The sequence below is a fragment of the Diadema antillarum genome, unplaced genomic scaffold (assembly GCF_040938485.1).
Source record: "Diadema antillarum isolate AM-2024a unplaced genomic scaffold, OU_Dant_1.0 scf00000087, whole genome shotgun sequence".
Classification (NCBI taxonomy): domain Eukaryota; kingdom Metazoa; phylum Echinodermata; class Echinoidea; order Diadematoida; family Diadematidae; genus Diadema; species Diadema antillarum.
In genome coordinates, this window is record NW_027270976.1 from 1,384,917 (window position 1) to 1,410,782 (window position 25,866).

The 25,866-nt window shown below is 39.0% G+C and overlaps 1 protein-coding gene across 1 annotated transcript; it reads right to left on the reverse strand.

The window, feature by feature from the left end:
- On the reverse strand, positions 1-24,318 carry LOC139718037 (lactase/phlorizin hydrolase-like). The gene is made up of 9 exons (XM_071629525.1): positions 24,023-24,318; positions 20,144-20,618; positions 19,345-19,906; positions 18,234-18,421; positions 8,859-8,868; positions 7,033-7,255; positions 3,013-3,487; positions 2,190-2,754; positions 1-1,443 (listed from the first exon to the last, which is right to left on the reverse strand). Exons 1-9 carry the CDS (start codon positions 24,316-24,318, stop codon positions 1,130-1,132), a joined length of 3,108 nt encoding a protein of 1,035 aa, XP_071485626.1. The 3' UTR covers positions 1-1,129.
- Between the last annotated feature and the right edge of the window lie 1,548 nt (positions 24,319-25,866).

The following is a 25,866-nucleotide window of genomic DNA, read 5'->3' on the forward strand; positions in this document are numbered from 1 at the left end:
TTGAACATTCGTCTAATTGTTTTCTACATGAAACTGAATGTCACTCGAAGAATCGTTGGACCACGCGATGTACATGCTTGATATCCGACGCTATTTACCCCTCCAGCCATACACAGGGGTACACGGCTTTCATCAGCGCGCCTTAGCGTTGTTCTGACACTGCTGCTGTACGTCTACTTTTTTCCTCCCTACCACCATCTCAAGGAGAAAATAATGTCGACAGAAAATCGATTTTAGTGAAATCAAAAGAAAGAATCAACCAAGAAGCGAAAGTTGCTATTGATGTGACATTTTCATTCGTCTAAATACTATCTCACGTTTCCTTGCTAGCATTCCTTCGTCCCAGGTCCCCATATCCTTTTCAATATTTTAGTTGTTTATAATTTTATAAGCTGTACAGGATTCGCTTATAACTTTCAGTAACTCCTGGTATGGTTGTAAATGAAAAAGCACAAAATGAATAGGGTTCTATGATTTGATATTTAAATGAAAGCGCAAAATTCCATTGACAGTCTCAAAACTGTAACACTTCTATATTTGTTTGCCCGATATTTTTCAAAGTTCAAGTTATTGTGCTCTGTCCTTTTATTTCTGTATTATTCAGTTAAATGTTTAAAAGCGTCATAATGCATCATATACATAGACATATACAATATATACAAACACGTAAGCCAGTATTGCTTATATATTCATACACGATTCAATCTATACAATATTTCTTCGTTAGATTTATTAATCAATATTCATCAACTCAATTTAAGTTTTTTTGTTTTATCATTTAAATCTTTCGCTGCACAATGCAAAGTAAAATCTAATCATTCATCTATCTGAGAACAAGTAAACCTTAACGACTGACAGGATATACAGGAAAAGAGTGTTATACATCTTAACTTCTATGCCATGAATAAATTGCAATGATCACTCTTTCGATTCACTGATTTTGTCAGCTTCCTTAAGAAAACATAATTATGATTCTAAAATACATTCTAAAAGACCATCCCCAAGCATTTTACTTGTCATAGTGATTTTTTTTTTGACAGAAGATCTTTTGATGAAAGATTTTTTTATTTCCAGAAATTAGTAATCTCTACAGTACAGTCAATGTTCAGCCCCTTTTGATTAACTGCGATCAAAAGAGCGCGAGAAGTAATGCTAGTACACTACAGAAGAGCGACGCCCTAACGGCCACGCTTCCAGATGTAGTCATAACAGGTGGTTCCTCCGTGGGCTGAGTCGTCGCCTGATTTTCCCGCACGAATCCGTTCTGAGCGACGATCTCGCTGTACATGACTGCCGACTGCTTTGCTTGCCTGGTGAGGTCCGGATCGGAGAAGTCGATGTAATGCATTCCAAAACGTTCGCTGTAACCCGCTGCCCACTCAAAATTATCCAGCAGTGACCACGCAGTGTATCCTCTGACGTCAGATCCATCAATATTGATGGCTAAAAGATATGATAACAAGGAACGGTTTACTTTATGAGATATGTGCGTCCTTTTGTCTACGAAGGACCTTTATTATGTGTCTGTTGTTTGTTTGTTTTTTGGTTTTTTTCCACACATTTATCACAGTGTGTTTGCACCGCCAACTTGATATGGTTAATAGCAGAAGTTCAAGTAACTTGACCAGCACGATTATGCCGCTGTATTACACAATTTGGATGAAGGCCTACTGTAACACCAAAACATGCAGGGTTGAAACTGGATCGATGCCGCTGTCCACGATTGGATGTAGGCTTACTGTAACACCAAAACCAAAGTTGCTTCTCATTATCTTTCCCTTTCTGGTACATTCTTACTGTTTATCACTAAGTTGCTGCCATCTTGTGACTCCTGTCCCTTTCAACGAATGGTGCATCCAAAAGTCCATAGTACACTCCGTAGAAATGTGTCAAAATCTCATAAACTTTGCTCAAAAATTTTGCGCTGAAAGTTTCTACATGTAGGCAGCAATGATGCCAGTAAAAGTGAATTGACACTAGCCCATTTCTACTCCATGGAATCAAGTAAGGGCAGTATACATGATTATTCAGCTCGTGAATATTAGAGAAAATTAGAAAAGCACTAATCCTTCGAATCATACCAGCCAGTTGTACGGTATTGTGAGTACAGATCTTACTCTGTAATGCAGCATAATATTGATTTCAGAAATACATTTCACTAAAAGTGACTTTGTAATCACTCAACAAACCTTTTAAGACCTCGTTGATGTAGGCACGGAAGAACTTCTGTCTGCTCACGTCGTCCAGCTCGTAGACGTCGGCGGTCGACACACCGTTCTCGGTGACGTAGATGGGCATATGGTATTCGTCGTGGATCCATTTCAGCAGGTTGCGAATTCCCCAGGGACACACCGCAAGCCATGATGAACCCGACGAGGGCCAGGCAGCATCTTGCCACGTTCCGACGTCTGAATCCTCCCAATAGCTCGGATTGCTATTGAGGTTTTCTCCGTTGTCCACGGCATAATTAGATGTGTAGTGATTGAGGCCAAAGAAGTCGCTAGTACCCTTGATTTGGGCCTTCTCATCCTCCGTGAACACAGGTAAGCGCGACTCGTTGTAGCCCTGGGCGGCACTCTTTAAACCAATCTTCTCTTTCATCACCTCGGGGTAATCCCCGTTGATGAAGATCGGGTGAGCATACCAGCCGAGGTTGAACTGGAGGTTGCGATCAGCGGCCTCGACGTCGGACGGGTTGCTTTTATTCCACGGCTCAGCATGGTTTGAATTCAGGGTAATGCCTATCTGACCATTCTGTAAAGAGAAAATAAAATCAGTGAGTCAATGATAACCTCTTACAGAATAACGTATCAAGAATATGCGTAAAGAGGGAATCATTTTTTCCCCATTAATTTCACACCGATGGTTGGCATGATTACATCAAGTCCATTAATATCTCAGCCAACATGCAATGGCCGATGTATGTATTCTTTATTTGTCGACGTGTTAATTCCGCTGGTTGTTTTATAACTTGTTGTTCTCCAACGGATCAAAGCAGAATCGGAATCTAACCTGCCATCTCCTGTAGGTGTCGTTGTAGGTATGGTAGGCTTTAGCATGAGACTTGATGAGATTATGAGACACCCTGTAGACGGTAGAAGCCATATCTTTGATTCCAGGGGCGTTCGTACCCTCGCCGTAACCCAGCAGCGAGACGATCCACGGCTCGTTGAAGGTGATCCAGAATTTCACACGGTCACCGAACCTCTGGAAGCACAGGTTGGCGTAATCGTTGAAGTGGTCGATGATGTCCTCGGTGTCCCATCCTCCGATATCTTGCAGGGCCTGAGGGAGATCCCAGTGGTAGAGCGTCACCATTGGTGTGATCCCGTTTTGGACGAGTTCGTTGATGACGTTGTTGTAATAGGCGATTCCTGCTTCGTTGACGTTGTTGATGGTTCCATCGGGCAAGATTCTCGCCCAGGAGATCGAGAATCGATAGTACTTGAGTCCCATCGCTGTCATTGCAGCCACGTCCTCGGCATACCTGTTGTGTGTGACAAAGCAAGCAATCATTTAAGAGCTTACTCCCACCGTAACATGTGACCATTGCGACTGGTAACAAAACAAATCTTTCATTTCCATCATCAGTTTAGAGCGGATTCATGTGATTGCTATGTAAATGGTTCGTTGTAACAGTCTATTGAATGTGTATTCATATCAACGTAATGATTGACTATTATCATAACGACAGGAATTAAGACCAATATAAGGTATATTTATGATAATTATCTGTTTATTGTTTTTTTTTTATTATAAATTTTCTAGACAGTGAGTAACTGAGCTAACCTGTCAACTCTATCATGTCTATAGTTTTTATCTATAAGTGTAAGATAGAGTCTCATATATATCATTGTTTCATCTTTCTTCTGTGTCAAAATGTTCAGCTTTCATCAAACTACTATGCCAATCATTAAGCACAGAAACATTATTGCACATCACAGAACACCAGAATGGACGAAGCCGAAATGTTCATTTGCACTTTGATTGCACAATGATCGCGGATTGATTGCACAATGATTGCCGATTGATTGCACATTGATTGCACAATGATTGTACATGAATGTATAATGATTAATTGATTAACGTTTACTGAAAGATAAACGTATAGTCGCGCTAGATATTAATCCTTAAAAGGCTGAAAACAATCCCTATCACACTTTGTAGGCCTATCTTTACTTCAAGATATGATACTACTGGTAGACCTGACCTTTTTTATTTTCCTTGTTGCAACGACACGTTCATGCCCTCTTGACTGTGATATTAAACGCTTTTCGGTATAAACGATACCTGACTTTTGTTGCCATATCTTTACATTTCCATCACGCCACGTCAAAGAAACAAGCTTAGTTTTTATTTTTACTAGCCAGTGGCGGTAAATGCTAGACGATATTGCTGAATTTTGACTCCCATGAATCATGAGCATAGGAGTCTTATGAAATACAAAATCTTTAGCATTCTGTGTACGCTACATCCCCTTGGCATCAAATCTACCGGGTCTCAGGGGTAATGTTCGTTATTCCGGAGGTTCGTTAATTCGAAAATGAATTTATAAGGTTCCTTATAAGGATATTCATTATTTCGAAACACACATACTCCCCATGCCTAAAGGTTCGTTCATCCAAAAATGAATTAATAAGGTTCCTCATAAGGATATTCATTATTTCGAAACACACATACTCCCCATGCCTAAAGGTTCGTTCATCCAAAAATGAATTAATAAGGTTCCTCGTAAGGATATAAATTATTTCGAAACACACATACTCCCCATACCTAAAGGTTCGTTAATCCGAAATTGAAAAAAAAGGTTCGTTAATCCTAGACATTTGTGGCGTTATCCCAAAGGTTCGTCATTCCCAAGGATCATTAATCCGCAAATGAAATATGGTTCCTCATTCCGAAGGTTCGTTCTTCCGAGGTTCGCTATCCAAAAGGTTCGTTATCAGAAAAATGAAATGAGGTTCGTTATCCGAAAATGACGTAATGTTCGTAAATCCAAAAATGATAAAATGTTCGTGTAAATAACGAACCTTAGCAATTCAGAAAAAGAATCTGATTTCATCAGGGATTTACGAACCTTCGGAATTACGTACATTCGAAATAACGAATTGTAAACAAATCTACCAAAGCGAGAACTCCGCTTCTTTGATGACGTTGAATTAAGAGAGTAGGCCCATGTTAAAACCTCTAAAATATCGACAGCTTTATCAATAGCTTCACGAAGAGACAAAGAGAGAGAGAGAGAGAGAGAGAGAGAGTTGTTGGATAGTATAAAAGTCCTGCCTTTTTTTGACACACACACACACACACACACACACAGACACACACACACAAAAATAATCCATGTCCACAAATCTTTCACAACTTTGATTTCCTGAAATCTGATTCAAAATTGGAGTAGTGGATTTGCGTAACGTGAGGACTAAAGTTTGAGCAGTAGTGACCGTTTTGGAGGGAGAAGTAGGGTTGTCAAAACCTACCCACACTTAAAAAAAAAATGAACTCTGGTTGTTTTGTATTAAAGCTAAAAAGGTTCATAGCGATATGTCAAAGCCTCATCTAATTTGCATGTGCGATTGCAACCGATATCTTTGTTGTGTAGAAACATGTGACACCTCACATTTTTACAACTTTCTTATCTTACGTCCGAAAACCGTACTACTTTGAGTGTATGTCGGTAATAAATTCCAAGTGTCCAACAGTCTGGCTTGTTCTCATAAACTTTGGAACCAAGTATCAGTCAAGACAGGTGTTCATCTTTCTCACGCTTTACCACTTGTGATATGATACCTCACGCCAGTTAAAACTACTTTATTACACAATGCTAAAAACAGGCCCGAAGAAAATCAAGGGTGTTTTGAGTGCTGTCCTGTATTTTTAAATTGTACATATTTGAATTTATATGAAAACAATTTTTTTTTGTCTAGATCAAATCGTTCAGCGCTGGAACTTCTATGCAAGATACAACACCGGTATATGGCAAAATAGAACAGCCACAATGATGTGATAAATACTCCCTATAAGATAATCATCTATTTGCAATTTTAAACAGTAAGCCACAACCCAAATAAGCTCAGTGTGAATAGACTTAAACTACAGACAAGTATTCATTACAATTCACTTAAACTTTTGTCTGTAACAGCTAATCTTGATAGAAATTGTTTTAACTGAAATAGCAATGCCTCTGACATGATGCACTTTGTTAGTTTTATGCAGCTTTATGGCGTAATGCAACATTGATCTACTAAAGATTTACTTTTTTGGTGACTATGATCCACAAAAGTAGATAAAAGACAAAGACTTCAAAAACGCCCCGAGGACTTGAAAAGAAAGAGGTTGTTAGTAACGGATTCACTGAGAAAAGGAATTTTATGATAATTTCAGGTACAGATTGATATCTTTTCTCATCATAATACGTGTTAATTGACGCTACTTCATTAAACGTATTTCGTAACTTACACACATTTTCTTCCGAATAATTCAAAATTTGTATTCATTTGGATTCAGCATAACACATTTTTACGAAGTCAAATGAACGCAGAGTGTAGTGTAATCTATTGTGCTATGTAACATAGGTTCCTATCGACAAGTGTAGTTGAGTATGAGTGGCATATAATCATTCAATTAAGTTCAAATGAATTTATTGGGAATTTTTTGCATTTAATATATTTTGCAAATGAAATACAATGTAGAGTTTTCAAGACAATAAAACATACAGTGTGTAGGCTATATTACATCCGAACATAACTGAGATATACTTGTACAGATTAAAGAAAAGAATAAGAGAACACGTCCAGTGGTAACCAGTCGGGATAAAGTAAATCAAGTAAGCTAACTGAATTGTATGGCGCATGTATTGGGAGTGTGAATGCAGAAGACTGTCGTCAAATAAGCATATAGTTTGAGGATGCGACAGCCTTGAAAGAGAAAAAAAAAGAAAATGGGCAAAATATTCATAACGCATACCTCTCGAAAACGAGTTATTCTGGAATCACGTCATGGTTTAAAGTAGCAGATGTCAAAGTAGCTTACTTTTCGTAACTGTTACAGGCGACATCACCAGTGTCATTGTTGTAGACATTCCCGCCTTCATGGGTGTATGTATCCCATATGTTCTCCCCTTTACCATCAGCGTCCCAAGCACCTTCGATCTGGTACGACGACGTCGCAGAGCTCCAGGCGAAGCCCTCGGGAAAAGTCCCGTACAGGAAGGCGTCTCTGTCGGGATCGTTGAAAACGTCCGGATACACAAACTCTGGATCGTCGGAAATCGCCGGAGCGACACTGAAGATGACGGAAATAGCTAAAATTATCAGTGATTTTGTCATGATGACAACTTTGATACTTTTATGTATCAATGTAGCAAAAACGAAAAATTCAGATTGTCAAAGATGCCAGCAAACCACTTCTGGAAAATGTTTCTCAGTTTCTAAGTTATTAATGTATAACTTTGCTGCCGTCCTTCCTATTGATACATCGGTGTTCATAGACCGAGTGTATTTATTGATAATGCTTTCAAACCCCCGACCGCTATAGTTACTACTTCACATTGCTTAGGCGACCGGGTAAATTTGGAGGAGGTAACGCCCCTTATTGCATAAAAGATTTGATAACGTTATTTTGTTGGAAGGGTCGTATTTATCTCGGGCACACACGCCCTTGTACCCTCCTTGTTTATCAACTTTTACAAAGAATTACACACTCAAACGAACTTTGGGTATTCTTCAAGAGTAACCATGGCGATGGAACCCAAGTTTTTGATAGATGTCAAGCTTCTATCGAGCAACAGTCAATACAACCTTGAAGAGTAAATGGAGGGGCTTTGACCTAGTGACCTTTCATCTCTTCAAATAATGGCGGAGATAAGAACCTGTTTGCGTCTGCGCGAAGCCTTTTGTTCTCCGCATAAAATAATGCATTGAGATCATCGAATGGAACTTATTCCCTGAACTTCTACTTTGAAGCGAAGGGGGTGGGTCTGCTTGCGACTCCCATGAGGGTTGCTCTTCAATGACGGAATTCCTATAGAAATTTTCATCTCTGCAATTGTGAAATGATGTAAACATAACAGTGCAAATAATATGGTAGCGTTTTCCAACATAGTCACTATAATGCTTGTGTGCGATGAGACTGAGTAGTTTTATCAAGTTATGGTTCGCCACATTCTGTTTGGCTTATGCTGTTCACTGTACTAACTGATGAAGAACTAAAGGCTTTAAGATACTTTGTTGTTCATCACAACATCAGAAGGATGATGAACATGGTAACCACACACTGATACATGATATAACCCTTCTGTGCGTATCCCTTTCGTGTTTCGATTTTTGTAAAATCAAAAGTATTTCGAGAGTTCAAGCAAGAATCATGATGGGCTATCCATGAAATGTAAGAAGCCGTCTGAATTTTTAAGAATTTTACTTATCATATATTTCGTGTTGCAACATCTCACAAGGGATATATATACCTACATAATGGATACCTATGGATGACTCTGAGCGCAACCTCTATATTCAGATCCAAATTTGGTCGATGCGTAGGGTAGGCTGGGTCATGGCCAGGTTAGTTGGCGTCAAATTTGATAGGTTCGTCATTCCAAAGCTTGTTCAAACCAGTTCAAAAACTGTAGACATGCATTCGGCCCATCTATTAGTTTTTGGTTGGTTGGTTGGTTCGTTTGTTTGTTTGTTTGTTGTTTTTGCTTTGCTAAACTATTCTAAGGTTTCATAATACTCTTGTGAAACGATTCCCTTTTATTCGTGATCCATGAATACTAATCTTTACCATGGCCTCTTGTGTGTTCTTTTAAATTTGTCAGACCTAAACCAAGCACTACTGTTTGACCATAATCTGATTCGAACCTACAACTTCCTGATCTCCGGATAGGCGTATCCACTAGACCACCGAGCTTCCACCCGACAGCCAGTGCTGGTTCTAATCCTTGTGATTTGCAGCGGGTAGGCATTGTATAGAACCCACAAATGTCAAACTCGTCCACTAATGTCATAATCACCAAAAGTCAGTAGTATAATGCATTCAATGAGTTTTGACATTTGCGGTTGACGCATTATGACATTTGCGGGTAATTCTGGGATCAACCTTCATCCCATCTCTAAGAGTGGGACTCTTCCCACCTCCCTGGACAGATAAACGTTGATCGAATTGTAGTATGATTCACTATTTTTCATTATTCTAATGGGAGCAATGAGTTTTGACATTTTATTTGTGGCTGACGCGTTGTGACATTTGCAGTAAAATGGAAATTTTGACAATTGTGGTCACCGTGCTATATGACATTTGTGGTTGACGTGTAATGACATTTATGGTAATTTTGACATTAGTGGACGATTTTGATATTTTATGGGCTCTACAAGGCAACTGCGTAATTATTCAAATTCTCAGTGGAATGCAGACAACACTAGACTACCGATTATGATTTACATGTATATGAATCAAGTATTATGACGTCACGCGCTCTGATGCGCGTGACTGTGGTGGTTGCGAAGATACTGAGTACTGTTATCTAACAATGCGTAGACGTCGTCATGGAGTACTAATTATAACGTGTACTGAGAGAAGTATGTGATACCTCCTTTGGGCCTTGCTCATTACACAGTGAAAGTGCATCACTATACTCACGTTACTCTTGTATGCCATCGTTTGCAGCATTGTATTTATGCCGCAATATATTTATGCTCAAAGAGGCTACAGACTTTCTTTAAATGGGTAAGTATTGGGAATATTTAGTTGATGATTATTATATCAAACATGGAGCTATAGGCTAAGTAGCACCATGATTATAAGACGATATAAAAGAAGCGACGTTACAATGAGCTTCCCATGCACATTGTACCCGAGATTCATATTTGCTACGTGTTAGCTTCTTATTCATGATTAATGTGAAAATAGCAACAAACTTTACTTCTTCCTAACCCTTTTCAGCATAATTGCCCTCTCGCTTGTCTGTTTCTACCGATATGTTAATACGGGAAACCAAATGTCTTACGTCACAATTCAAAGCCATGCAAAGTTATAGATACAACTTGCGTACTTCACCAAGTTTGTTCCCAACTGCCGATGACATTAATATTTGTGTTTTGTTAATCATTGAATGATATATTAGCGTTTTGATAACGCATTCACTAAGAGGAAAAGAAAGAAATACTATTATTATGTTAGCAACGTTACATAAGATAAGCTTATTCTTGCTAAATGTTCAGTTTAACGATTTTTTAAAACTTTTTTTTTTTCATTTTTGCGTTTAGAGGGAAATAGTTTGTCACACCCCGTCCATACTCCCAGAACACCGTCTTGGAGTTCACAAGGGGACCAGACCACCAGCAACATCAGCCAGAACGACAGGCTGACCAATGGAGTGGATCTGATTTTGAAAAGGTTTCCATTCAATCTTGTTCTTATTTATGCTGTGCTCAGTCAACTATCGATCATATTATCAAGCGTCTGTGCTTTGACTGAAGTATGGATTCTTGTTTGTTCAAGAAGGTCACGGACGAAGACAAGATAATTTAGATGTTTGTACATCAGGAGTCATTGTTTTGATTCGAATTTTTACTGATAGTGAAACAATTGCGATAACAATTATCAGAGAAAAACAAGAAAAGAAAAACGCTGAATCATTGTACTCTCAAAGTGTTTTTTTTTTTCTTAGATCTTTAATTTCGTCTTATTTGGCGGCCCCTAAGAATCATTGATCTAGACAGATCTATACACTACTACTTGCGACACAAGGTTTTTTTACTATACTATTTTGATTCACCACGGAACCTTTATTTATCTCTTTTCTTGGCAGGGCAATCAGTAAATGGGAAAAGAAACTCGAGCGATGTGCCGATGCGATCTCTCATTCACCTGACTCAACTCCCTCCATTTTTATTTCTGGAAAGGAAACCTCTTCCTCAAGAGATAACTATGTGTGCGGACCTTTCAAGGATCTCTTTTCCACGCAATGTTCAAATTCAGTATCATCTAAAGATGTCGCATTGCTGGGATATGATGAGGAAATCAAAGATGACGTCAAAAGACAAAGAAATGGAGAGAGGGTTTGCTGGAGTCAGACTGCTAAGTTTACCACACATGCCGATAAAGTCCACTTGCAGCCAGCCGTCGAGTTTGCAAGGAAAGATCAAGAAAGGAAACACGATGCTGACTCTATTACCCATACTATGGCAGCTGATAAACTCCAGCGGGTCATTACAGACCAAGTCATGGTTTCAGGAACGCACTTGGATATGCCTGATAGTCAGAATTTTAGTGAGATTTGCAGAAAACAGAAGAAGGTTGCTGGTGACGAAAGGCTACATGAAAAAGTTACAGAGCCATCTACGCCGTCCACATTTAATCGTGTTTGTATCGACACTTTAAGCGAACAGTTATTCACAGATGATACGAAGATAACATTAATTGTCGAAAGTCTGGCATCGAAGCCCAATTTGACGGCTCAAATTGATGGAGTACAAAGCAATGACAGTAATCATGTGAATCTTGAATTAGTTTCTGCACCAGAATTTGTTGAAAATGACAACAATAGATATCTGGAAAGAAGCGATGCAGACATTGTTGAAAATATCTTGCAGTCATCGATTCCAAGATGCCAAACCGACTCAGAATCGTTGATGGAGTTCGACTATCCAGATGCGATTGCTCAGCGGAAATATGATGTGATAAAGATTCTCGCTGAACTTCAAATGAACGAATTAAGAGAAAGCTATGGTCAATGGAAGCAAAGATATTTGATCAGCACAGGTCTCGCATGCTCATAAAATAACCGAAATATTTCAACAGAGAATTTCCCACCAGAACTCGGACATTCCTCTCCTATATAGTGCTACCTGCCTACACACGTATAGAGGCATGCTGAGAATGATACGATCATTCTTATCCTTATCAACGCCTTTTACACTATATTAGCATGAAATGAAAAAAAAAAACAGCAAATAGGACCCGGGTAAAAGCGTAATAGATAAAACGGAACAATCCTGTACCAGCATAGTCAGATTTTCTGGCAATTTGATAGCATTGCAGGGAACTTTGATACAAAGAGATTCCTTGGACCAATTAATTTCCTTACATCAGAAGCGAAGACAATTTAAACCAAACAGGAATGTAATCCAGTCGGAATGACCGAAAGAGTCTAACGTTAATCAATTAGATCTCTTCACACCAAGTTTCCACAACACTGATTGAATATAATTTTATTTGTCTATCTATTTCTGTATTCATTTAGCTATCTACCAATTTATTTGTTTGTCTTCTTCATGTTATCCTCAGCAGAGTTTGCATATATAAATTAATCTATACGTTCATACAAGTACGAAATGTTGTGATCTTGTGAGAAATCTAAAAAGAAAAATGCGTACGAAAACTAGTTTGTGTTATCAAACAATTTCTAACGTTATAATTTAATTTTTCGTGAATAAAAGCGTCCATTACCACATACATAGGCCGTGTAGTATTATTTTTTTCATTCATGAAGATTTGGTATTGATTGGCCTATATGCTTTGAAAGTTCATCAGCTGAAACAAAAAAAAAATCTTCCGATGGTTATAGATAAAGAATGGGCATTACATTGCAATATTTGTGTTGCTACATTTCAACAATAAGAGTGGACGGCGTTGTTGATTTCATTTGTCACATTTTGATAAGAACTAGCATAGTCATCTTTTATTATGTTTAAAGAGCATCAATACTTGATGGTACGATACCGGTAATTGACCTGGTGGTGAACTGCAGACTGAAGTGGCACGTGACCTTATAAGTGACAGGTGGTTAAACTAAAAATATATTGAATGTGTGTATAATCGTGTTCTGTGTCTCAATGACAAGTGATGTTCTTGACATCACGGGTGTGAGAGAAAAGAAAGAACAAAATAAATGATGACTCCAATGAAAGCAAACAAAACACTACAGTTCACTGGAGTGTAGGCTATATGCTCAACATTCTTCGTCGATGATAATTCATACGATAACAATGTGTGTGTGTGTATGTGTATGTGTGTGTGTGTGTGTGTGTGTGTGTGTTTTAATTCTGCACTCATTTCACAGATTGTCGGCCTATCTTCGTCGCTTTGAAAGAACGACAATGGACGGAAAATGGGAGGCATATTCCACTTTAGTAGTGTTTATATAAAATGACTGACAGAAGTTTCATCAAAATTGGATTTGGAAAGTATATTTAGTAATGACGCTGTAGAGATCAACATGTTTTTAACCATCAGCGATATTTGTTGCAACCACAATGTCGTCACAATGGAACCCTAAAAAACGGGTCTAAAGGGATTGCCTCGGACCCTTCCCCTTCCCCTAACCATAATCGAATCCCGAATTTAATCCTAAACCCAAACTCCGAACCCTGACCCTAATCTTTAAACTAACCTTATTACTAACCAGTATTTGGCCATGGGGGGGGGGGGGGGGGGGGGGGGGGGAGGGAAGGGGGAGGTGGTAATTACCCTCGTGGGGTAATCGCCCTGCAAGATATGATACGCCAAAAAATCAGTTGTGAAAGATGAGCAGTAAAGCGTGGTTTTTTTTTTTTCATTGAAGAAAAGGGTAAGACAAGTGAAGACAAAAAGGTCGAAATCGGATTGGGAGGGGGGGAGTATTGACCTTTGACTCAACCACGAGCACTAACTCCTAATACCCCCCCCCCCCCCCCTCACACACACACACACACACACACACACACACACACGCTGTAGTAGTATACACATACTTACATCAGCGGTAAAAAGAAAAGAAAAAAGCTATGTCATGCCCCCCGATTGAATTATAATTGGCTGACATGCTGACTATCTGCTGATGCTCTAGATAATTGTCTCTGTGCGAGGTTGCCGAGTAACCCAATGAACCTGTTGGCTTGAAGGTCCCGTGGTCTCTGTATTTGCATCATGCAAAGTTTGTCACGACATAATAAACTACAGAACGTCGCTTTATGATATGCTTCCCAGGGGCGGATCCAGGAATTCTGTAAAGGGGGGGGGGGGGGGCGTGACTAATATTTCTGGTGCCACTTCCGGGTTTCATTTCATTGTTTTTCTTTTTATTTCTTTTGTTTTTTACGAAAAAGAAAGGGGGCGTGCGCCTTTTGCGCCCCCCTCTGGATCCGCCACTGCTTCCGATATACCTCTTCATTCTCCCAATAGGTCTTCAAGTACACATCGAAAATGGAGTTGGGTTTCTTCTCACCTCCCTGGCATTACAAAACTACAGCAGAACCACCAACTAAGGCCGCGTTCATGCGAATTTCGTAGCCAGAATCACAAACATGAATCATGATTCAAAACGGCGTTTCAAATCACGGTCTCAGCGGGAGAGCGTTCATGCGGGCTTTCGCAACGCTGATTGTGGCTCTGCTCATCCTTTGCCATTGCGCAGCGCACTGCGCAGTTTGACCTTGTCTCTGCTACTCGAGCCAGACCTCCTTATGCCAAGAGATCAGTAAACTGTTAGTTCATTATAGGCCTCTACGTTTTTATTTCGGTGAATACTTTCCAATAAGCTGTGGCATTCAGGCTCTGCCCACAAATCGAGGAATAATCTTAATTCTTCGTCTCTCCAATTGTTTCCTTAGGCCTTGGTAGACACAGCGCTGCAGCCATTACTATTATCAACTCAATCGGAGAGTAATTACATGTATTATTATATTAAACAGCTAGATACTAGCAGAGAATCGGTGTATGGCGTTGATGTAAACAAACAAGTGCAAGTATGGTACCGAAACACACGATTCAGAAGACGTACAGTCCATGGGCCAAGACCCGAAAAATGGGTTGTTGGTACCATCTGAGGTGGCACAACCTTTTTGGTGTCATTTTGTTTGTCGGGCATAGATATGCTTATCAAGCTATGATAGCATTTCCAAATGAGTAGCTTAGTCATAATTAATGAATTTTTAACCAATTTGGTCTCGTATTTATATCCCTATACTTCTGAATCGAAACTAAACGGCTATACAAAGAAGAGCACTGCCTTCTGTATGTCCACAGGTGTTCTGTTGTAAACGCGGTGCGCTTAGTCTTTATTCAAGGCAGCGAAGGGAATATCCAAAGGGTTATGATGTCCACAGCTGTCACGCGGTGCGCTTAGTTCTTTATCTAGACCAATGTACCGTTATCATATCTAAAGTTCCTCATAAAAGGGATTATCTATACTGTTTTTATACCATCCTATCAACAAATACATCAGTTTTAAGCAAAAATCACTCTGTTCATTTACAATGTTATTTATTATAATGTATTGTAGTGTACCGGTACATTGTTTTTGCATTATCTTTCATTGTTGGAGGGAAATAAAGCGACATTGGCGTGGTATCAGCGTTTTCACCGTAGCGTTTTCGCCGGAAAATGGTAAATAATTGAAAGATACGGTAAAATTCACGAGGAATTGCTTTTGTTGTTGTTGTTGTTTTTAGATAAAAGGATATACACTGTATCATACGCTTTGGACATTCCCTTCGCCGTCTAGAATAAAGACTAAGCGCTGTGGACATCATAACCTTTGGATATTCCCTTCGCTGCCTTGAATAAAGACTAAGCGCACCGCGTTTACAACAGAACACCTGTGAACATACCATAGAGCTGCATTTTACAGCTCTATGGAACATACAGAAGACAGTGCTCTTCTCAGTATGGCGGTTAGTTTCGATTCAGAAGTATAGGGATATAACAACGAGACCAAATTGGTTAAAAATTCATTTACTATGACTAAGCTACTCATTTGGAAATGCTATCATAGCTTGATAAGCATATCTATGCCCGACAAACAAAATGACACCAAAAAGGTTTTGCCACCTCAGATGGTACCAATATCTGGCCTGGCCCATGGACTAGTACACAAGCGCGCGAACAGAACAAGAAGCTGTGGAATACCCCATAAGAAACACGCATGCGCACAGCGCACAATGACGTCATAGAATCATGATTGAAATCACGGTTGCGTTCATGCGGTTTCTGCGATCGTGATTCTGGCAGAATCATGATTCAAAACACGTTTAGCGACTAAACGTGTTTAGAAACGCAATTCTAGTTTCGCATGAACGCAGCCTAAGTGTCCACATGGAATGCATATACTTCATTGCAATTGCACGAAATTACAAAACGTTGACCTTTGACCCCTTGGATCAAATCTTTTCCTCCAGAATTATTTTGAGGTGATTCATGGCCATTTACTATATACGTTTAATCAAGTGTAAAAAGTCAATCATTTCCATAATATGGGGAAAATACAACTAGTGTAATTCCACTGAGTAGTAAATAGATTTTAGCATTTCAGCCTGACCTTTAAGCCATGACCCATATAGCCATCTAGGTGAATCATTATAGGTTTCATGAAGATACCATGAGCCATTTCCAACTTACAAAATAATATGAAGAAAGGGCGAAATTTTAGCATTTTTCATTTTAACCTGGACCTTACACCGCTCAGTCCATGGCTATATGTAAGTAGTATTAATTGATATAACTATAATCGTTGACAATGATCATATCGCGTAATCTTTGCACATATTTCTGAATACATGCTTGATCTATTCGACGTTGATAACGGCACCATTTTTTCTCGAAAAAGTATAGGTATCAATGTTCATTACATAATACGTTTCATTAATATGTTTGTTCATTGTTTGTTCCATTGATGTTGTTTATTTGCATTGTTTGACACACTACAGCAGACGTCGATTTAAGTCATGCCAAATAAAAAGTGCGTTGAAGATAATATCACTATACTTTTAAAGGAATACAAGACGTATGATCCCATGAGGCTCAAAGAATAAGTGCATAACATACTCAAACACATACACACAAGCAGACATACAACACACACTCAACACACAAATCAATAGATAATGAACCCGACATCCTGTACATCATAATGTGGTGTGCTTTATTGAACATTCATTTAATCAGTTTCTACATGAGAATGAATTTCACTCAAAGAATTGTTAAATCACTCGATAACGATTACATATGCATATATACATGCTTGATTTATCCGATGCTATCAGCGCACCTCAGCGTTGTTCTGACACTGCTGCTGTACGTCTAATTTGGAGTCACTTTACTACCAATCTCAGGGAGGAAAATAATGTCCACAGAAAATCGATTTGAGTGAAATCAAAAGAAAGAATCAACCATGAAGCTAAAGTTGCTATTAATGTGACATTTTCATTCATCTGAATATAATTATCTCACGTTCCTTTGTTAGCGTTCCTCCCCCCCCCCCCCCCAGTTCCCCACATTATTTTCAGTAATTTTAGTTCTGTATAATGTTAGTATAAGCTGTATAGGATTCGCTGATAACTTTCAGTAACTCCTGGTATGGTTATAAATGAAAAAGCACAGAAGGAATAGGGTTCTATGATTTGATACCGATATAAAAACATGAAATTCCACTGTGTCAAAAATACAACACTTCTATTTTTGTTTGTCCGATATTTCTCAGAGTTAAGTGCTCTGTCCTTTTATTTGTGTATGTCATAATAATGCATTATACACATAGACATGTATTGGTCTAGGGCAATTATCCTCTTGGCAATTACCCCGGACCCTTCCACTGGCCTTAATACTAATCCTAATCCTGAACCTAATCTTAACCGTTAACCAAACTCCTAATCCTAAAGCTAACCCTAACCCGATAATCTTTACTCTATCCTTACCACTAACCAGTATTTAGCCCGGGGGGGGGGGGGGGGGTTAATTGCCCTCTGGGGGTAATTGCCCGGATACGACATATAGTATACAAACACGTAATTCAATATTGTCTACATATTCATACACTATTCATTCTAGACTATATTTTGTTTTGTTCATTCATCAATTGATTCATCAATTCGTTTTCATTTTTCGCTGCACTATGCAAAGTAAAATCTATCCATTCATATATTTGAGAACAAAATGCCTGAACGATTGACAGGACACACGGGAAAATAGTGTTATAGATGTTAGTTTATGTACCAAAAATGTGAATCTAAAAGGCATTCTAAAGGACCATCCCCAAGCATTTTACCTGTTATATTAACTTTTGACAAAACATATGTCCTGAAATCATTAATCTCCACAGTGCAGTCACTGTTCAGCCACTATTGATCACGTTCATTGACTAGCCACTGTACTCAAAAGAGCGCAAGAACTAATGCTAGTAGTAGTACATTCCACAGGAGCGACGCCCTGACGACCACGCCCCCAGATGGTTCCTGAGTCTCGCCCAGGTTTTCCCGCACGAATCCGTTCTGAGCGACGATCTCGCTGTACGTAATTGCCGACTGCCTTGCCTGCCTGGTGAGGTCCGGATCGGATCGATCGATGTAGTGCAGTCCAAGCTGTACGCTGTAACCCGATGCCCACTCAAAGTTATCCATAAGTGACCACACAGTGTACCCCCTGACGTCAGATCCATCAATATTGACGGCTAAAAGATAATTATGATAACAAGGGATGGTTTACTTTATAAAATATTTGTGTCCTTTTGTCTACGAAGGGCCTTCATTATGATTGTGTCTGTTGTTTTTTGTTTGATACATTTATCACACTGTGTTTGCGCCCGCCAAGGTTAATATCAGAAGTTCACGTAACTTCTTTTCCGATTACGTCTGTAGGCACACATACGCGGAATATACATTGAAGTGGATTTATTTAGTTTGTTTGTTTGGTTGTTTTTTGTTTTTTTTTGGGGGGGGGGTTCTGGTGTGTGTGAAAGCAACAGCTAATTCTTAGAATGCTGGGACAGGCGAGGCAAATTGGCAGTAATACGAATGCACTATATATTTAAGTCACTAAGAAAATACAAGTTACCCATGCAGGGTTGAAACTGGATGCTGCTGTCCACAATTGGATATAGGCTTGCTGTAACACCAAAACCACATTTGCTTCTCATTTTCTTTCCCTTTCTGGTGCATTCTTACTGTTTATCACTAAGTTGCTGCCATCTTGTGACTCCTGTCCCTTTCAACGAATGATGCATCAAGAAGTTTATAGTACACTCTTTAATAATGTCTCAAAACCCCATGCACATACTTTGATCAAAAATTTTGCGCTGAAAGTTTCTACAAGTAGGCAGCAATGTAATCAGTAAAAGTGAATTGACACTATAATAGCTCATTTCTACTCCATGGAATCAAGTAAGGGCAGTATACATGACGTGGGAATATTCAGCTTGTGAATATATGGGAAAATCATAAAAGCACTAAATTGCTCCTTCGAATCATACCAGCCAGTTATCTTATACGGTAAGAGTGAGTACAGATCTTACTCTGTAATGCAGCATAATATTAATTTCAGAAATACATTGATTTTGACTATAAGAGTGACTTTGTATATAATCGCTGAACAAACCTTTCAAGACCTCGTTGATGTAGGCTAGGAGGAACTTCTGTCTGCTCACGTCGTTCAGCTGGACTCCGACGGTCGACACGCCGTTCTCGGTGACGTAGATGGGCTTTTTGTATTCGTCGTGGATCCATTTCAGCAGGTTGCGAATTCCCCAGGGACACACCTTCTGCCACACCGAGCCCGTTGAGGGCCAGGTAGGATCCTGCGACTGTATGACGTCCGAATCAGTCCAATAGCTTGGTGTGCAGTTCAGGTTTTCTCCACCATCGACGGCATAGTTGGTTGTGTAGTGATTGAGGCCAAAGAAGTCGCTAGTACCCTTGATACGGGCCTTCTCATCCTCGGTGAACACAGGTAAGCGGGATTGGTTGTATCCCTGGGCAGCACTCTTTCGACCAATCTTAACTTTCATCACCTCGGGGTAATCCCCGTTGATGAAGATCGGATGAGCATGCCAACCGAGGTTGAACTGGAGGTTGCGATCAGCAGCCTCGACATCGGACGGCTTGCTTTTATTCAACGGCGCGACATGGTTTGAATTCAGAGTGATGCCTATCTGACCATTCTGTAAAGAGAAAATAAAAACAGTGAGTCAATGATAAGTTCTAGGATACAGAATAATGTACCGAATATGTATAAAGATGGAATCAAAATTTTCTTGCGGAATATGACAGCGATGGTTTGTATGATTATATCGAATTAATTGATACTGATATATTCTTTGTTTGTCAACATGTTGATTCCGCTGGTTGTTTTACAACTTGTTGTTCTCGGACGGATCAAGACAGAATTGAAATCTAACCTGCGTGCTCCTGTAGGTGTCGTTGTAGGTGTGGTAGACCTTAGCATGAGACTTGATGATATTATGAGACACCCTGTAGACGGTAACAGCAGGGTCTTTGATTCCAGGGGCGTTCGTACCATTGCCGTAACCCAGCAGCGAGAGGACCCAAGGCTCGTTGAAGGTGAGCCACAGTTTCACACGGTCACCGAACCTGTCGAAGCACAGGCTGGCGTAGTCGTTGAAGATGTCAATGATGTCCTCGGTGTCCCATCCTCCGATATCTTGCAGGGCCTGAGGGAGATCCCAGTGGTAGAGCGTCACCATTGGTGTGATCCCGTTTTGGACGAGTTCGTTGATGACGTCGTTGTAATGGGCGATGCCTGCTTCGTTGACGTTGTTGATGGTTCCATCGGGTAAGATTCTCGCCCAGGAGATCGAGAATCGATAGTACTTGAGTCCAATGGCATTCATAGCATCCACGTCCTTAGCATACCTGTCGTGCATTGTCAACATGACAAAGTAAACAATCATTTTAAGAGCTTACTCCAACCGTAAACTGTGACTGGTTACAAAACCAATCCTTCATTTCCATCATCAACTTATAGTGGCGTATGATGTCTTATGTGTTTTATTTTTTTTTGCGTTTTTTTTTTTTTTTGTTGGTATGTTGAATGTAGATTTATATCTGGACGTCATTATGACAGCAAGAATCAAAGACCCGTATATAAGGATTGTTTCTATCTTTTTCTTGGTTTTCGATTGTGTGTTTTTTTAAGCAGTAACTTGACTAACCTGCCAACTCTAGTTTTTATCAAAAAGTGTAAGATAGAGTCTGATTCAAATTATTGTTCCATCTTTCAAAATATTCAACTTTCATAAACTTTGTGAATTATTAAGCACAGAAACGTTTTTGTACATAATAGAACACTAGGACGGAAGTCGCAATGTTAATTTGCACATTATCGATTGCACATAATGATCGCAGATTGATCGTACATTGATTGCGTATCAATTGCACATGGACTGTTCTTTTGCATCTTTGTTTCATTTTTTTTAACTCGAATGACTGTTGAAAATACGACAGCTATTCTCCGGCACTGTTGTATTTTACCTCTGGTATATCCACTTTGCTTATATCAACCTGCCTGTATAGACGCTAGAAATAGCATCAATAGCCACGCAGGGGTCAAGACGATTTACCAACGCAAAGTATATAATTGACCTAATGTGTACTGACTGGTAAAGTAACAATCGTGATAGATATGGCTCATATACATGAATCATTATGCTAGTAAAAACCCTTCACGCCTTGTATATAGGCCTATCTTCGAATTTCAATTCAATTCAATTCAATTCAATAGTTTGTTTATTTCCATCATCAAAAAAGAAAAAGAAAACATGATTCAAAGCGGTACAAGTTGTCTCTAGTCATTCATCTGAGGAGAACAGTTTTTTTTTTCGAATGCACCATAAAGTATATGCACGAATGAAGTCATATAAAAGAAACACACACTTCAAAAAAGAAGAAGTAAGTTACCATGACGGAAAACAGTGTTCCACTAAAAAGCCAAGCTTATATAAGACGTGGAACACTGGAAACAAAACAAGGACAGCACCCATTTATTATACCAAGAAAATATATTCGTATTAAATACATCTATTTACCATTGTACATTCCATTTTTTTTGCTCATTGATATAATTATGATCCTGATACTATAAACAGTACTTTATGATTTTAGAATACAAACATACTGTATAGAATATATAGAAATAGCAAATTTATGGCACAGACAATATTTGGCCGTGCATTCCAGGGAAATGTGACCAAAAGAGGAGATATACACGCGACCACATGAAACAATAACGACAACATCAACAATAACGTAAAACACAGAAATAACAAAAAATGAAGAAAAGTGCCCACACACAGTTACTGGACAACGAACTTTACTTCTAGACATGATATTACTGGCAGACCAAAAGATTGTATTTCCGTTGTTTGCAACTACTCGTTCCATGCACTCTTGACTGTGGTATTTAACGTTTTTGGTATATAAACGACTTTTGTTGTACATTTCCATCAAACCATTTGAAGGAAACAAGCTTTGTTTTTATTTGCCTTAAGGCCTGATGGTAAATGCTAGACGATATTGCTGAATGTTGACTCCCGTGACTCATGAGCACAGGAGTCAAATGAATTTAAACATCTTGGCATTCTGTGTGAGCTACATTCTTTTGCCATCAAATCTACCGAGTCTCAGGGTGATGTTCGTTATTCCGGAGGTTCATTAATTCGAAAATTGATTAATAATCTTTCTTATTGCAGAGGTTCGCTATTCAGAAGATCAAAAAGGGTTTGTTAATCCCAGACATTTTTGGCGTTTAATGTTCGTTTAATGTTCATTCACCAGAAAATGAAATAAGGTTCGTTATTCCAAAGGTTCGTTATCCGAAAAAAAAGAAGAAGAATGAATGAGACTCGTTATTCCAAACTTCATTATCCGAAAGTGACGTAATACTTGTACATCCGAAATGAAATAATGCGCGTAATAACGATCCTTCGAATCTTATTTCCTTTTTGGATTAACAAACCTTCCAAGTAACGAACTGTTACCGAATCTACCATGGGGAAAAATCCGAATCCGCTTCTTTGTTGACTTTAACCATGAGAGTATGTTAAAACCTCTGGAATAGCGACGGCTTCATTAAAGTTCCTGTTTACTTTTGGGAGATGTGATTTAAAGATGTTTAAGATATCACATTTGATGCACATATGTAGGTCTTTTGAACCACAAAACATCCGACCATACGAAAATTTTGCAATAAAGCCTAAAATATAAGGAGATATCAGTATTTTTCTTATTAAACCATAAACTGTAGACGGTTTAGTCTGGAAACATTTTGTTATAACTATTGTTCACATTTTGTGTATTCAACAATACTTAACATCGATTATACGGATTAAAAATTTTACAGTGGTTGTTTCTATCCATAACTCACATTTTAGAACTATTTTAAACCCAAATTATGAGCTCAGTGCGAATAGATTTAAACTACAGATAAGTATTTGTTATCCACGATCACTTAAACTCTTATCTGTGACAGCTAATCTTGACAGAAATTGTTGCCATGAACTAAAATAACAATGCCTCTGTTATGCACTTTGTTAGTTCGTGACAACTTTCTGGGGTATAATGTAACATTCATCTACTAAAGATAGACATTTTGGCCAGTGTGATCTAGACAAAAGATTTAAAGAAGTAATTCATATAAGATTCAATGATGACTTGAAAGAAAGAGACTGTTACTAGATGATTCACTGAGGAAGGGAATAATAATCATCGGGTGCTGTTCGTTATTCCGAAGGTTCGCTATTCCGAAGGTTCATTATTCCGAAGGGTCGTTAATCCGAAACACGCAAATTCTCTCTACATATAAGGTTCGTTAATCCGAAAATGAAAAAGGGTTCGTTAATCCGAAAATTTGTGGCGTTATTCCGAAGGTTCGTTATTCCGAAGATTGGTTAATCCGAAAATGAAATTCGGAACAATGAACCTTCGGAATAACGAATCTTAGGAATAAAGAGCCTTCGGAATAACGAACCTTCGGAATAACGAGGTGTAACCTAATTATCATGATAGTTCCATCTGTATAGAGAAACACCTTTTCTCATACTATGTGAGAATTGATGCTACTTCACGAAAAGCGTTAACTTCGAATTTCCGTAGTTGCACAATTTTCTTTCGAATTATGTATAGAACTTGCACCTGTTTTTTTTTTTCAATTATTCAACGTAGCACTTTTTTTCAAAGTCGAAATTGCAGCGGACAGGTTTAGCTGAGTGTGACAGAGGATAATCATCTTTTGAAGTACAGCAGGTGTCAAAGTAGCTTACTTTTCGTAACTTTTACAGGCAACATCACCAGTCTCATTGTTGTAGGTATTCCCGCCTTCATGGGTGTATGTGTCCCATATGTTCTCCCCTTTACCGTCAGCGTCCCAAGCACCTTCGATCTGGTACGACGACGTCGCAGAGCTCCAGGCGAAGCCCTCGGGAAAAGTCCCGTAGAGAAGGGCGTCCCTGACGGGATCGTTAAACACGTCTGGATACACGAACTCTGGATCGTCGGAAATCGCCGGAGCGACACTGAAGATGATGGAAATGGCTAAAACTATTGGTAATCTCGTCATGATGCTTTAGCGTATCGAAGTAGCACGAGGGAAAATTCAGTCTGTCAAGATTCCAGCAAGACTAAAAGTTGTACAACTTTGCTGCCGTCTTCCCTTTATAGGCCTATCCAGTATACGTCACTGTTCATGGACTGAGTGCATTTAGTGATAGTGGTTTTAAAACACCACGAGTAACTAGAAGGCCTTGCTACGGTTTCCGAGTAAATTTGGAGGAGGAAACGCCCGTTATCGCACAAAAGATTGATAACGTTATTTTGTTGGAAGGGTTGTGATCTCGGGCACGCACGCCCTTGTAGTTTCCTAATTTATCAACTTTTACAGAGAATTATAATTCTTTGAAAAAGTTGATAAATGAGGAAAGTGCATAAATGAGGAAAGCACACACGCCCTTGTACTTTCCTCATTCATGTCTTTTATCAACTTTTACAAAGAATTATAATTCTTTGTAGAACTTGATAAATGAGAAAAGTACATAATTCTTTGTAAAAGTTGATAAAAGAACACTGTTCTTCATGCATGAAGAAAGTTTCTGAGAACAAAGGCACCTGTTAGGAGATGATGATATATAAAGAAAGAGAATCAATAAAACACATAAGGGGATAAAAAGACAAAATCAAGATTGACGGACGATGTTCGTCGTTCCGAAATACACTATTTCATATACCTAGATGTTAGTTATAGTCCGAAAATGAAACGGGTTCGTTAATCTGAACATTGACTCGTGACGTTAATCCGAAAGGCTCTTTGATCTGAAATTGAAATAAGGCTCTCGCTCTTGACCTCCGAATCTACGGAGTAACAAACTGTAACCACGATATCTACAAGGAAATGCATAATGGAAGGAATTTTGCATCATTCCCTAACCTGGAATCACTCAAGTGTAAACCATGTTCGTTAGCGTTCACAACTCCTCTGAGAATTATGGACGCTCGCTATGCCATCTTTCAATAAACTAAGCATAAATTTATCCTAGGCTATACTGCTTATAAAGAAAATACAGCTTTAATATGGCTTCGTTAAGAAGTCCATGCATAGCCACGGGCGGGCAGGACAGTGAGAAGCAGTGAGTGGTAGTTAAGGTTGAAAGATACCATGCTTTCCTGTCTGCAGATAAACCTTGTAGGAGAAAAAAAAATCAGATTGAATGCTGAGAAAGAATAGATTAAGTATAGTCTTTCCAATGCTATCGCATAGTCCATAAACATGTAACTCAGATAAACATGGTTAATAATAGCAGTTAGATATACATTGGCCTTCAGCATGGGGGCACTTGCAATAATTCATGTTTGATTAAAACGTCCACGTGTTACATAAGTTTCCTTTCCCACGAGGTTAGGCATTTCCTCTTATTATTCAGTCGAAAAGCTGTCGGGAATGATAAGTAGAGGTCGGTTCCCAGCAAAAACTGACCAAAGATAGACACAGGACACAGGACGATCAATCAAAACATCCCATAATCAATCAATTGATCTCTCCTCTGCACCAAATCAAATCAAATCAAATCAAATCAGAAAGAGACTCGCACGGCAAACAACAACGACAAAGTGT

Bases quoted from the DNA above. Each gene is read 5' to 3' on its own strand.
- LOC139718037 (XM_071629525.1), bottom strand. From the start codon at position 24,318: ATGACGAGATTACCAATAGTTTTAGCCATTTCCATCATCTTCAGTGTC. The intron at 20,619-24,022 runs GTAAGCTACTTT...AATGCACGACAG, and splicing joins GCCTGTAAAAGTTACGAAAA to GTATGCTAAGGACGTGGATG. The intron at 3,488-7,032 runs GTAAGCTACTTT...CACACACAACAG, and splicing joins GCCTGTAACAGTTACGAAAA to GTATGCCGAGGACGTGGCTG.